At 35.8% G+C, this 13883-nt stretch overlaps 1 protein-coding gene across 2 annotated transcripts; it reads left to right on the forward strand.

Moving 5' to 3' along the window:
* The first annotated feature begins 800 nt into the window (after nt 1-800).
* On the forward strand, nt 801-6165 carry LOC127093522 (uncharacterized). 2 transcript variants are annotated; one of them, XM_051032465.1, is made up of 6 exons: nt 801-872; nt 1203-1370; nt 1565-1619; nt 5111-5208; nt 5480-5727; nt 6004-6165. In XM_051032465.1, exons 2-5 carry the CDS (start codon nt 1206-1208, stop codon nt 5723-5725), a joined length of 564 nt encoding a protein of 187 aa, XP_050888422.1. In that variant the 5' UTR covers nt 801-872; nt 1203-1205; the 3' UTR covers nt 5726-5727; nt 6004-6165. The 2 variants fall into 2 exon arrangements, with proteins under 2 accessions (XP_050888422.1, XP_050888421.1); XM_051032464.1 differs by having other exon boundaries at nt 808-872; nt 1206-1370.
* The last annotated feature ends 7718 nt before the right edge of the window (nt 6166-13883 follow it).

Genomic DNA, 13883 nt, shown 5'->3' on the forward strand with positions numbered 1-13883 from the left:
AAAAAAAAAAAAAAAAAATATATATATATATATATATATATATATATATATATATATATATATATAGAGAGAGAGAGAGAGAGAGAGAGAGAGAGAGAGAGAGAGAGAGAGAGAGAGAGAGAGAGAGAGAGAGAGAGAGAGAGAGAGAGAGAGAGAGAGAGAGAGAGAGAGAGAGAGAGAGAGAGAGAGAGAGAGAGAGAGATTAATTACTATACACTGTCAGTGTAAAAAGTTTTACACTGTCGATTCATCACCATCATCCGTTTGTATTACTTTATAGATTTTTAAAATAAAAGTCAAACTTTTTTTAATATCCGACGTCTATGATTAACTGACGGTGTAAAAATTTTTTACACTGTCAGTGTGTTTCAATTAAACTCATATATATATATATATATATATATATATATATATATATATATATATATATATATATATATATATATATATATATATATATATAATTTGACTGTACAAAATAAAGAAAACCAAAAAAGTATACTTTCTATAGATAAATTTTTATAATAAGAAAATAATAATAAACAGAATCAATTTAATTTGACTGTACAAAATAAATAAAACCAAAAAAGTATATTTTCCACAGATAAAGCATTATAATAAGGAAATAATAATAAACTAAATCAATTTATTTGACTTTAAAGAGAATGAAGAATTTTCAAATAAAATGTAGTAAACATTTTAATAAGAATAAGAATAAAAACAATAATAATAATAATAATAATAATAATAATATTTAAGTACTTTAAGGTAAACATGACTCAGACATCTATTTTTCCAATTGTTATTAGTATTCTCAATAGTGTCATTCACTTTATTTCACTCCCAGACTCCTTCTCCAATCTCACAATAGCGTACGTTTCCTAGTTCTGTTGCTCTCAATATCATTTAAATATGCATTGTTATTTTGTTTGTTTTGAAGAATTCTTAGCATTATTTTTCACATCCCTTTCGCACAATTATTATAAATTGAGAGGCCAATTTATTTTATTTTTCTCTCAATTTCTGTCTCAAATCTCACTATAGTGCATGTTTTCTCACTTTGTTGTTCTCTACCTCAATTAAATTAAAGCATAATTTATATATCGATTTTCTCTTATTTTTCTCATGCAATCTCCATTCCCATCAAAATAATTGTTTTGATTAATTATTACTTAATCTTATTAATGTTATTTGTTGTTTAGCAGATGAGTTCTTTGAATTTGAATAATAACCAGCAAAGAAAAGTGACTTTGCTGACCGGAGAATCGTCACATGGAGAAGGACTCTGTGAACCAATTCATGTTCTTCAGAATAATTCTGAGGAAAATGATGATGATGTCATAGAATGTTCGCCAAGAGCTTTTGCTGAGGTTTAATCCTTTTAATTTTTTTTTTTTTGCAATTTAAAACATTATTGTAAAGATTATATTTTTGTAGACAAATATATGAAATGTTAGAATTCAATTAGTATTTAATAAATCTTTTTATACTTTTACAATAGTTTTTAGTGGATGTTTATTGATCATTTATTAAAACACACTTTTTTGGTCTTTATGTATCTTAGGCAGTGGCCAATGCTAGAAGGAATCGTATGATGAATGAAGTTGACTCAAATAGAGGTAACATTTTTCTCTCTCAATTTTTATTTAAACAAAAATTTATATGTATTTGGATCAAATACATATATACTTTCCATTATATAAAAATATAGAGTAGTATGTGCTTTAACTGTTTAACTATTGTATTGCATTTTGAAGGAAAATTATTATGTTGTTTTTGTTTTATGATTGGAAAAATAATTCATTGTTGCATATGGGGATGAGAATTTTATTTTTTTAAATCACATGTTGTGAATTAGGATTAAGAGCAACACACGAATGAGAGAAACACTGTATATTCACCTGAATTTTTAAGACATAAGGTATATGGGATATCTTATTTACAAAATGTTTAATCTCTGTTTTTAATAATAATGTGAGACTTCTAACTCACACTTGTGTCACAACAATCATATTTATCTATAATTTGATTACAAAATATAAGAAAATATTGATAAAATTAATGTTTGTTTGTTGCTGGTATTTGTGGTATTTGTTGCGGATATTTGGTCATTATTTAGGATTAAAGATTCACAATGCTTTTATAGGTCAAAAGAAAGTATCTTAAGAAGAGTGATGCTAATTATGGATTCTTTCATGCTTCTACGAAGAGTAGGAGTAGGATAAATACAATCATATCCCTTGTGGTAGGTGATAGTTGGATAAACTAGGTTGTTGAGATCTACCAGGAGGTGATTAGTTTATTCTCTAATCACTTTATGGAACCTTTGGTAGATCGTCCAAAGTAGGATAAGGCTGGTTTTTAATCCTTTTTCAAAGATTATAATGCAACTCTTACTTCTCTTTTTCCTTTTTATGAAATAGACATGGATGATGCGTTATGTGCTGGGAATAAGAGCCCTAAGTGGGATGTGTTTAATTTCCCTTGTTAGAGAAGTCTTAGACTTCTTCTTAGGGATGATATGGTATGATGTTTAATCATTTTCACCGGTTTACATCTCTCCCCTATTGGATCATCTCCTATTTTGTCACTTTAATTCCTAAGGTAGATCCTGCTTCGCAACGGGGGGATTTTCAACCCATGTCTTTTGATGGGGTCTCTTTATAAGCTTGTTTCCAAAAGTACTATTAGCTAAACTTGTAGAGGTTATGGAAAACCATATTTCCTCGAATCAATCAACCTTTGTTAAAGGTAGATTGCTAGAGGATATGGCTGTAGTTATGAATGAGTTGGTGGATTTGGCTAAGCAAACCAAAAAAATTGTCTCATGTGGCTTTTAATTGTCTCCACAAAAGCCACTTAGGAAATATTATGGTTTTAATAAATGTACGTCCTACCTAAGAAATTAGCACCCAAATGGGATTGAAGTAATATAACCCCTCAGATCATTTCCTTTTATTGCTTGTGGCAGAAGGCCTAAGTGGGTTATTTTCCAAGTAATGGATCTTAGTATCTTATTTGATTTTAGAGTTGGCTTTATGTATCTTAGTGTCTTCCATCTCTAGTATTTAGATGGAACGATTATCTTGACATGGGCTTTTGTGGAGAACCAATGGAGAATTATGGCTATTCTTCAATGTTTTGAGCTGATTTTGAGTCTTTGTGGTAACTTTGCAAAGAGAAATCTCACTAGAGTTAACATGTATCCCAAATTTTTGAATTTCATTGGTGACTTTTTCCATTGTAATCTAGAGTCCCTTCCTTTCAGGTAAATAAGGTTACCACTGAGGGAAAATCCCTCACATGGAGTCAATGTGGGAACCTTTAGTTAGTCTGATTTCTAGATGGTTAAAATAATAGAAACATCATTATATTAGCATGGGGGTCGAGTGATTTTACTCTACTCGGTCTTTAATGTTATCCATATTTCTTCATGTCTTTCTTGAAAAATGTTTGCCAAGGTTTGAAACAAGATTGTTAGGTTACAAAGAAGGTTCCTCTGTGTGAGGTCAAATATGATTCTAAGATTGTTTGGGACAAGTGGGCCAATGTTTCAAGCCTAAGCATAATGGGTCGGAGAATTCGGGATCACCGTTAAGTTAATTTCTCCTTTTTGGATAACTGGCGATTGATGCTTATTTCAGGAGCTTATGGCTTATGGTATGATGTCTTATCCGCCTTATATGACACCCATGTTTTTCCTTAACTTGTAGGGGTAGGAGTATTTGGTTATCCACCATATATAACATAACCCATGTTTTTTACTAGGAAAGGAGTGACTCTCTTTGGTTTCAAAATTGAGAATTCTTTTGATTGGTATGTGGCTCATCTTAGTAAAAAATGTGGGATCATGCCTCATAACCTCATTTTGGAAGGATTTGTGAGACATGCCCACTCTATTATCTGTTAGGTTCCCTAGACTTTTTAGTATCTTTATCCAACATGATTGGTTTGTTGGTTTGGTTGGAGTGTTTGTAAATGGGAAATTAACTTAAGATTTTAATTGGAAGAAATCCCTCTTTATCTATTAGCCAAAAATGCTCTCTAATATTTATTAGCCATTCATGATATGACATTCTCTCCTGAACATGATAGGTGGTGGTAGTGTGACTCAAAGGATGGTATTTTTCATGTCGCCTAGGCTTACCCATGGCTTCTTGAGTGCGACCTTTCTAGTGTGCTTCTAGTCAATTCCTTGATTTTGGTTCTTCCTCTTATTTAGGATAGTCGGCCCCATCTACAGTAGTTATTTTCTCCTAACAACTTCTTCAAGAAAAGGTCCCAACTAATAATATTTAGAAGCATATGGTGTTAGTTGATCCTAAAGGTGTTTTATTTCCAATGTGTATTGGGAGGGTTGATTCGATTACCCATCTATTCGTGACATGCTACATGAGAAAATGTTAGTTTGATATGACATCTTTAGGTGCTAGAGTGCTTCTTGTTCTTTCTATGGATTTTAATAAAAAAATTGTATTTAGATTGTTCATGTGCAGGTCTAGGGAGAGGGGTGGTTTGGCTATGATCTGACACACAATAGTTTGGTTGATTTGGATATTTTTGAATGATATCATTGTTTAGGTTTCTCTGTCAATATGAAGAATATGGAAGATAAAAACACATTTGTAGCTTAGAATTGATATCTTGGTAGACATGCGGTAAACTCTTGTGCTTTCTTAGTCTGCCTTGAGAACTCTACTATTTATATGAGTCAATAGAGACTTGAGTGTCTTTGACCATGCGGTGGCGAGTTCTTGGCGGAACTCCTAGAGGATGTTTTTCTGTAAATTGTGATTTCTTTCAATCAAGATCTACCTTGCCCTATCACACGGTGGTTCCTTATCTTTTCACTCTACTTTTAATTCAATTGTTTTGTATTTTGGATTAAAGGTTGGGTGGTTTCCTTTTCTTTCTTTGTTATACTTTATGCTTCTTGTATTTATGTGATTCTCATTTTTGTTTGTTTAAATAGATTCTCATATTGTATGGTTAATATTATTCTATTTTTTAATAGCTAAGAGGAGTATAATATATGGAAGTTGAATTATATTATTATGGTAGCTATTTTTGTTTCCTTTTAGAAATTGATCTTTCATGTTTTTTTTTGCAGAAAATAATAGGATCTCAAACTTTTTTCAGCCCGATGGTCGCATTATCCAACCAAATGATGAAATTATTTATATAAATTTTGACCCCGTTGCAAATGAGGTATTAATAAATTTCTTAGATTTATGGTCTCATTTGGTTGGTCATTTTCTATAATTAATATATTATTTAAGTTTTTTTCTCTCTCATTAAATACTTGATCATTTAATAAACTAAGTGATAGTAGTAGTTTTAATAATAGAATAAATGATACAAAATATAAATAATATGAAGTTATATGATATATTTATGAAGTTATTCATGTCAAGCCATATTGTTACAAACATATAAATAGATCGTATTTTTGTTTTGCATATTGAAATCGCCAATAAAGTTAGCTGAAAAAGAGAAGGAAGCTGCAAAAATCAAGAAAAAAGAACTCGAAACTCCAAAAGTGTCTAGCTATAAATGTCCAATATGTATGGATCCTATTCAAGAGGAAATGTCCACAAAGTGTGGCCATATTTTTTGCAAGGTCTGCATAAAACATGCAATAAAAACACAAGGGAAATGTCCTGCATGTAGGAAAGCAGTTACTTTGAGACAACTAATGAGGGTGTTTCTTCCATCTCCCAAATGAAGGTATGTCCATAATTTATTAGTTTTTATGGGAGATAATTGGGGTTTAACATTTTATTATTATTATGAATAAACTGATGTTCTAATCCTAATACAAACATATCCTACTTAAAAACAATGAGATTACCCCAAATACTATGATTATAAACTATTAGAATTTGAATCAATTTGAAATAAGTAGATGAAGTATTTAGTTTAATTTTAATATTTAGTTGAAATTATTAGAAAAAATTATTATTAATGTCATCTTATGTGGTTTTTTTTTTTGTTGTACAACAGGATTATCGAAGCTTTCTTAACGACAATTGGGACTAAATAATACTTTATTCTGCTATACTTAGAAGATTGTCGAGTGATTTGTTATTTCTAAGGATGTTTTTCAGATGAACCTTTTTTCGTTATTCATTTTTCTTATCATTAATGAGAGATGTTTGTTGGGTACTTTTGCATGTTCAAAGTTCAAAATTATGACTTCTTTAATATCAACATAAGAGATTCATATATATGTTCAATTCATGATTTTCGGTTTACTTGCATTTGGCTATATTTTTGTCAGGTCTGATTGGTTTGCTGAAGGATTCTTTGGGTCCTATTACTTTTTTAGAATAACTAATCATACTTGGATTGCCACATATCTCCCTGACTTATCTAGGAGGGGATCCAATTACATTGTGTTCTTCATAGGAAGTTGGTCTTCAATATTTTGAATATTTTATTTGTGTGTGGTCACAACTTTTTTATTTTTTATTTTGGAGCCTTTATCCTCATCTTTGGCTTCAAACCACAAAAGTATTTAGCTTTAGTGTTCGAGCATTCCTACTCATATTTGGGGTATTGAAATTTTCATTCGCATTGGTAATATGGTGGACAAACCTTTATAAGTAGAAAAAATTCGAGTAATACTTAGAGTTTGTATGTTGGTAGAGTTAGTATAGAGATATGATACTTGTTTGTGGAATTGATAATTTGTTATTAGTTTCTGTCAGTATAAATATACAAGCTGTTAGACCTAATTTAGGAGAGAATCAAGGTAACAAATCTCCTACTAATTCTCCTTTAATCCAGTTCTAAACTTTTACCTAAAGAATAGGAATTAAACTAATTAATATTGTTGATATCCTCCCGCAAGTTGGATAATCTGGAAGAGAGATGCAACTTGGACAGTAGGGACTCGAACCGAGGACGAAGTAGAGGCTTGGTTAGAATATCAGCAAGTTGATCATTAGTAGACACAAAAGACACTCGAAACCTGCCCCGTTGTACATTTTCTCGAACAAAATGATAGGCTAAGGCTATATGTTTCATCCGAGAATGGAAGACAGGATTAGCACTTAGATTTGTGGCACCGAGATTATCACAATATATAACCGGATTGGTTGTTGGCGTGTGACCAAGTTCTGTGAACAAGGAAAAGACCCATAATAGCTCACTAGCTATGTCAGCCAAGGCTTTGTACTCTGCCTCAGTTGATGATCGAGCAACAGAACGTTGTTTGCGTGAGCTCCATGAGATGGGAGTGCTGCCAAGGTACAACAAGTAACCAGTTGTTGAGACATAATCATCCTTGTCACCCGCCCAATCCGCATCCGAGAAGGCATGAAAGGTTAGTGGGGAATTCGCCGAGATGAAGACTCCTTTGTTACAAGAGCCCGCCAAATATCAGAGTACTCTTTTGAGTGCAGACCAATGCGCCGTTCGTGGGTTCTGCATGAATTGAGCAAGTTTGTTGGTGTTGAAGGCGATGTCAGGGCGTGTAAGACTCAAGTATTGGAGACTTCCAACGAGTGCTCGGTACTCAGTTGGAGAAGGAAGAAGATCACCCGAGTCCTTGAGCAATGGAACACTCGCAGACAGTGGAGTGGATGCTGGTTTCGCATCTGCCATGCCTGATTTATGTAGCAGATCAGTGATATATTTCCGTTGTGAAAGAAACATACCGTCAGCGGAAGGAATTACTTCGACACCCAAGAAATAGCTGAGACATCCGAGGTCTTTCACCGAAAAGTGAGCAGCAAGTGTGATGATGAGCTTCGACAGCTCGGTACAGGAACTTCCGGTGACAATTATATCATCAACATAGACTAATAAATATAGTGTAACACCTGGTTGTTGGTATATGAATAGAGATGCATCTGCAGTTGAATTGACAAAGCCAAGGGAGATAAAAAATACTCTAAGCTCCGTATACCAGGCACGGGGCGCTTGTTTGAGCCCATAAAGGGCCTTTTTGAGGCGACAAACGTGATCAGGAAAGTTCTTGTCGACAAAACCAGGTGGTTGTATCATGAAGACCTCCTCTTTGAGCGTCCCTTGAAGGAACGCATTGTTAACATCAAGTTGTCGTATGGACCATCCGTGGCGAATTGCCAATGTGAGGACAATACGAATAGTTACCGGTTTGACTACTGGGCTGAATGTTTCCGTGTAGTCCCATCCAGGGCGTTGGTGAAACCCTTTGGCGACTAATCGAGCCTTGTAACGATCAATCGATCCATCTGGATTTCGTTTGATTCGAAAAACCCATTTACAACCAACCAAATTTTGAGCAGAGGAACGACTAACAAGATCTCAAGTATGGTTGCGGTGTAAAGCATCAAATTCGGCTTGCATTGCCGAGCGCCAATCAGGGTCACGGAAAGCTTGGGTTATGGTACTGGGTTCGATGATGAAGGAGGAACGGACATGAAGGTTAAGCTTTTTGAGGGGTTTGACGATGTTGTTTTGAGACCGGGTGACAATCCCACCGGCATTGGATTGTTGTCTCAGGGTTGGGATGATAGTCGGTTGGGGTTGCGGGGCAGAAGGTTGTGGGCATGGTGGTGAGGTTGGAGGGGGTGAGTGAATGGTGTTGGTGGGTTCGGTGGAGGTTGGAGATTGGGCCAGATCCAGGGAGGAGGTGACAGTTGGAGAGGAAGGGGCAGCAGATAAAGTTTCTGGTGAGTTTGGAGTGGGACTCACCATGGGTTGGCTTAGAGGTTGTAAAATGAAGAGTTGAAGTGGGTCTGTTTGTTGTGTTGCACTTGGACTGGATTGAGTTACTAGGGAGCTGAATGGAAAGTCAGATTCGACAAATTTGACGTGGTGAGAGGTGTAAATCCTTCCTGTTGTGGGATCAAGACATAGATAGGCATGTTGATCAGCCGAGTAACCTACAAAAACACACATAGCAGACTTGGGTGCAAGTTTATGGTTAGCATATGGTTTAATCCATGGAAAACACAAACATCCAAAACATTTTAACTTATGATAATCCGGGCTAATGTTGAGCAATTTGGAATAGGGTGATTGATACCCAAGAATTGGAGTTGGGAGTCGATTTATGAGGTAGGCTGCGGTGGTCATGGCGTGAGGCCAATAAGTGAGGGGCAAGCCCGAGTGATGGAGAAGAGAGAGACCGGTTTCAGCGATGTGACGATTTCGGCGTTCTGAAATTCCATTGTGTTCAGGTGTATGAGGTGGGGTGGTGTGATGACTTATACCGTGATTGCTTAAAAAAGGACGAAGACCAAGATATTCGCCACCATTATCGGTGTATAAGATTTTTATTTTGTGGTGATAGAAATTTTCAATGAGTAATTTAAATTTGGGAAATATAGTTTGCACATCAGATTTGCGTTTCATTGGATAGAGCCAAATATAGCGAGTAAAATGATCAACAAACATGCAATAGTATCTAAGACCATCAATTGATAAGACAGGAGAAGTCCATACATCCGAAAAAATTATTTCTAATGGATAAAAAGATTTAAGAGTAGATTCATGAAAGGGAAGCTTGTGACTTTTGCTAATTTGGTATGAGTTGCAATCTGATTGCTGGAATTTAGTAGAGCCCAAAGAAAAATGTTGTTGAATGAATTTGAAGATAGAAGATGAAGGATGCCCAAGCCTATGATGCCATGATGTAGCGGATTCCGTGCGGACGGTGTGGACAGATGGGGGAGTGGCGGGCCAGAGATAAAGTCCATCCACACACGAGCCTCTATGGGTTATTTGACCCGTCTGCAGATTCTTCACATGAAAAGAGTTTGGCATGAAGACAACAGCAGAGTTAGTTTGCGAGGTAAGTTTAGAAACAGAGATGATTTTTTGTTTCATGGAAGGAACGCACAAAACATTAGACAGGGATAAATCATTAAGTAAAAGTGTTCCAGAATGAGAGATGTTTAAACCTAAACCGTTACCCATAAACAGCGAGTCAGGACCAGTGTACGGATGATGAAGGGCCAAATTTTCAAGATCGTTGGTAACGTGATGCGTGGCTCCACTATCAACCAAATAATTCTGAGAATGACCAGCAGCTGCAGTATGGACCTGCTTCTGTCCAGGATGACCCATAGGATTCCGAGGGGGCGGTGGGACGCCGGGATGTTGCTGCTTGAAGGTGTGGCACTGAGATAGAACATGTCCTTTGACATTACACCACTGACATCGACCTAGGAACGGTTTGCGATTGCCATTGTGTTGATTTGATTGTGCAGAGAATTGCCCATATCGAGACTTGTTGTTGGAGTTAGGCCGAGCCTGAGCATTCAAGGCTGTAAGTGGAGCATGAGTCTGTCTCTGAGCAGCAGTAATGGAGAGTTCCTGGATAAGTAGCTTCTCAAGGAGGTCATCAAAGGTAATTGGGGTGTCCCTTGCATTCACACCATCAATGACTGCTCTATAGCCGTCGTCGAGGCCGCGCAACACATGATCAGTCATGTCTTCAACAGAGATAGGAGATCCAAGGGATGCAAGTAGATCGGCTGTTTGCTTTAGCGAATGCATATAGGTGGTGATGGATTGAGTACCTTTGGAAGCCGTGCGGAGACGCTCCTTTAGTTGCTTCAGATGACTGCGGGATGCTTTTGCATAGGTGTTCTTGAGGAGGGTCCAGAGATCATGTGAGGTCTCTGTCTGAGATACTAAGGAGGCCACCTCGTTGGAGAGCGTAGTGAGAAGAGCACCATAGATGAGGCGGTCCTGTCGGCGCCATGTCTGATAGGCAGGATTTGGGGTTGTCACTGGAGGCGTGTCTGTGGTGGTGATCGATTTCGTCGGCGCGGGAAAAGATCCATCCGGATATTTGAGGAGATCATAGCCATCAAGGAGAGCTTCAACTTGGAGTTTCCAATTAAGATAATTGGTAGGGAGAAGCTTGGTGAGACTGATAAGAGTGATACTAGCAAAGGGTTTGGATGGCTCATAGGGGTTGGAGAAGAAGGAGCTGCTTTCACTGGCCATGGGAGGCAAGGGTGGGAGCTAGGGTGAGGAACGACGTCCTGAATTAGAGGGAGGACGTTGGATCGTTTCCGGCTGATACCATATAGAGATATGATACTTGTTTGTGGAATTGATAATTTGTTATTAGTTTCTGTCAGTATAAATATACAAGCTGTTAGACCTAATTTAGGAGAGAATCAAGGTAACAAATCTCCTACTAATTCTCCTCTAATCCAGTTCTAAACTTTTACCTAAAGAATAGGAATTAAACTAATTAATATTGTTGATAGTTAGGGTGTTAATGGACATTAAATTATAGTGTTAGAGGAGGTTAAGATTGTTGTTGGACATGATGTTTTCTCGATTTGGCTCAAAGAGGGAGCTCTGGTGGGTTGGAACCTTGCTCAATTGTGATCATACCAATAATTTTTTGAGGAATATGGTGATAACACTATGAACAAAGATTTGGATGGTGACTTTGAAGAAGATCTTTGTGATGAAGGTGTTGAAGAAGAAGGTAGTCACTATATCTAGACGTCTTGCATAGTAACAATTAGTTCTTTTAATGTTTGTGTGTTGGGAAGGTTAATGTGAATATGATTCGAGAGTTCATTGTGGCAAACCCTCTTGAGTTTGTGGTCATCTAATAAACTATAATTAGTGAGATGTTGGTTCATTTTCTCTTGTGGGATCCTTTATGTGACTTGAGTGATATCGCAGCAATAGATAATATTGGGGACTTTATTTTTATTTGGTGTAGTTCTAATGAGTTTTCTCTGATTTATTTTTTGATGTTCTAGGTTTTCACCGGTTTTGTCTTGAGTGGTGGTGGTGGGGGACTTCAATCTATTTTCTTTATTGTTAATGTGTATTTTAAACAAACTTTAGGGTACATGTTAAATAAGAGAGAATATTTATAGAATAGTCAGGTTCTTTTAGAGGTTACATTTGGTATGTTATAGAGAATTTTCATTTTGTTTACTCTAGTTGTGATATGATTTATTCTACCGAGATATACATTGTTATTGGGATTGTTTGTATCCGACTTTTAATAAATTTATCTCATAAATGGGTTTGATTTAGAAATTCCATTTTCTTTCAACCAAATGAGGATGCTACCAGTGACATAGGTAGCATCATAGTGTCACATGTATGGTGGGAGCATTGGGACTTGACATCATAGTGTGTGCTTTCTTAATATGTTTATAACTATTACAAAGTCATTTTTTGCTACTTTCACCGGATATGGGGTGCCAAACCGTTTAGATTCGGTAAACATTTTCTTCATTATAATGATATGCTAGAGGTGGTACATATTATCTGGTTTAACTCTATTACTAATGGTTGAAAGTAGTTTGTCTTAAATAAGAAGTTTTAAAATTTTAAAGATATCCTCAAATTTTGGATAAATGAAGAGTTTGGTAACATAGATTTGAAAATTAAGGTGCTTTGGTAAGGTGTTAAGTATTTGGACTCCAAGGAAGATCTATGTAGTCTCTATTAGGATGATATCCCCTATAGGATTAGGATCATTGCAGATATTTTGTCTTTTCTCAAAGTCTAAAATTGTTAATTGTTTCACAGATCCAAGACTAAGTGGCTAAAGGAAGGTTACACATCAAAAACTCACTTAGATCCTAAAATAGAAACCCATTGAGCCTTTTTGAGTTTAGATAAGAAATAAGGTATATCTATCCCTCAACAAAGGTACAGGAGGTATAAGAAGTAATATTAATATACCATTTTAAGGATAAAATATAATTTTATCACCATTGAGATTTCCATAGAGCAAGTGATAAGATGCCTAACCTGTAAGAAATCTTATTCATATACCTAGAGATCTAAATAATTCAAATACGACCTCAAGCTCCCTAGGAAACACAAATTCACATCCTAACCACCTAAAGATCCTAGTGGCTTTTGTAAGAAATTACAATAGATACCCCCTAGATCCAAAAATAACCTCCCCTTAAGAAGAATAATTTAATGGGGATTCTTTCTTGAAGTAGTTTCCAAGAGAAGACAATCACCTAAGTAAGAGCCTAACTCTTTCACATTAGATGCAAAAGTTCGATGACTTTATTTAGAGAGACATCATGTAGTGTACAATCTATAAGGTAAACAGATGTCAACTTGACAGAGCACATGTCATCCTTACATTTTGACCCACCTTTAAGTGTGCACCTCCTATGAAAGAATATTAGAGTCCACTAAAATGGAAAAAGATATAACCAAATCAGACTCATACACAAAAAAGATCCTTTGTCCACCTACAATCTTAAACCAAAGATTTGATCTTTCAAAAGTCCATACTAAAAACCACATGCTTTTGTTGAATAAACACAAAAAATATCATCAAAAACAGAATTCTAAGTGGGAATGACCCTTTCCAAGGGTCATGCCAAAAATAAGTATAAATGGCATTCCCCACATTCCTAGACACACCATCACCAAACATTTCAGATCTAGCTTTAGTGGTCGAGCGAAGTAGGGAGATCCCTTTACACTAGGAAGATACAAATCGAATAGCAAAGATATTGCCATTTACGTAGTAAAGGGAGGTCCAAAAACATGAGATGGATGATGAAGATCGCAAACTCCACACATTCATGTAATCTATCCTGCTTAAGCACCATGTGGTTATCAATCTTCTCACTACCCAACATAATGAAGTTTAAATATTTAATAACATGTCCCATATCCTCTATAATCAAACCTCTAAACCTCACCAAATCACCCTAGAAAGTTATTTTATCCATTAGAGCACTTCAAATAGACATCAACCACAAAACAAGCGATTTAAGAGCTCTCCATTGAAGGAAAACTCATAACAAAATTGAGCAACCAAAAGAAATAAATAGGATCATTTATCATTATAACACATTAAAAGAATATTACCACTACAACCCACTGTTGGTAGGAAACTCCACTCACAAAAAGAATTCCCCGACAAGAAG

Source organism: Lathyrus oleraceus, chromosome 6 (genome assembly GCF_024323335.1).
Source record: "Lathyrus oleraceus cultivar Zhongwan6 chromosome 6, CAAS_Psat_ZW6_1.0, whole genome shotgun sequence".
NCBI lineage: Eukaryota > Viridiplantae > Streptophyta > Magnoliopsida > Fabales > Fabaceae > Lathyrus > Lathyrus oleraceus.

Bases quoted from the DNA above. Each gene is read 5' to 3' on its own strand.
- LOC127093522 (XM_051032465.1), top strand. From the start codon at position 1,206: ATGAGTTCTTTGAATTTGAATAATAACCAGCAAAGAAAAGTGACTTTG. The intron at 1,371-1,564 runs GTTTAATCCTTT...TATGTATCTTAG, and splicing joins CGCCAAGAGCTTTTGCTGAG to GCAGTGGCCAATGCTAGAAG. The intron at 5,209-5,479 runs GTATTAATAAAT...TCGCCAATAAAG, and splicing joins TTGACCCCGTTGCAAATGAG to TTAGCTGAAAAAGAGAAGGA.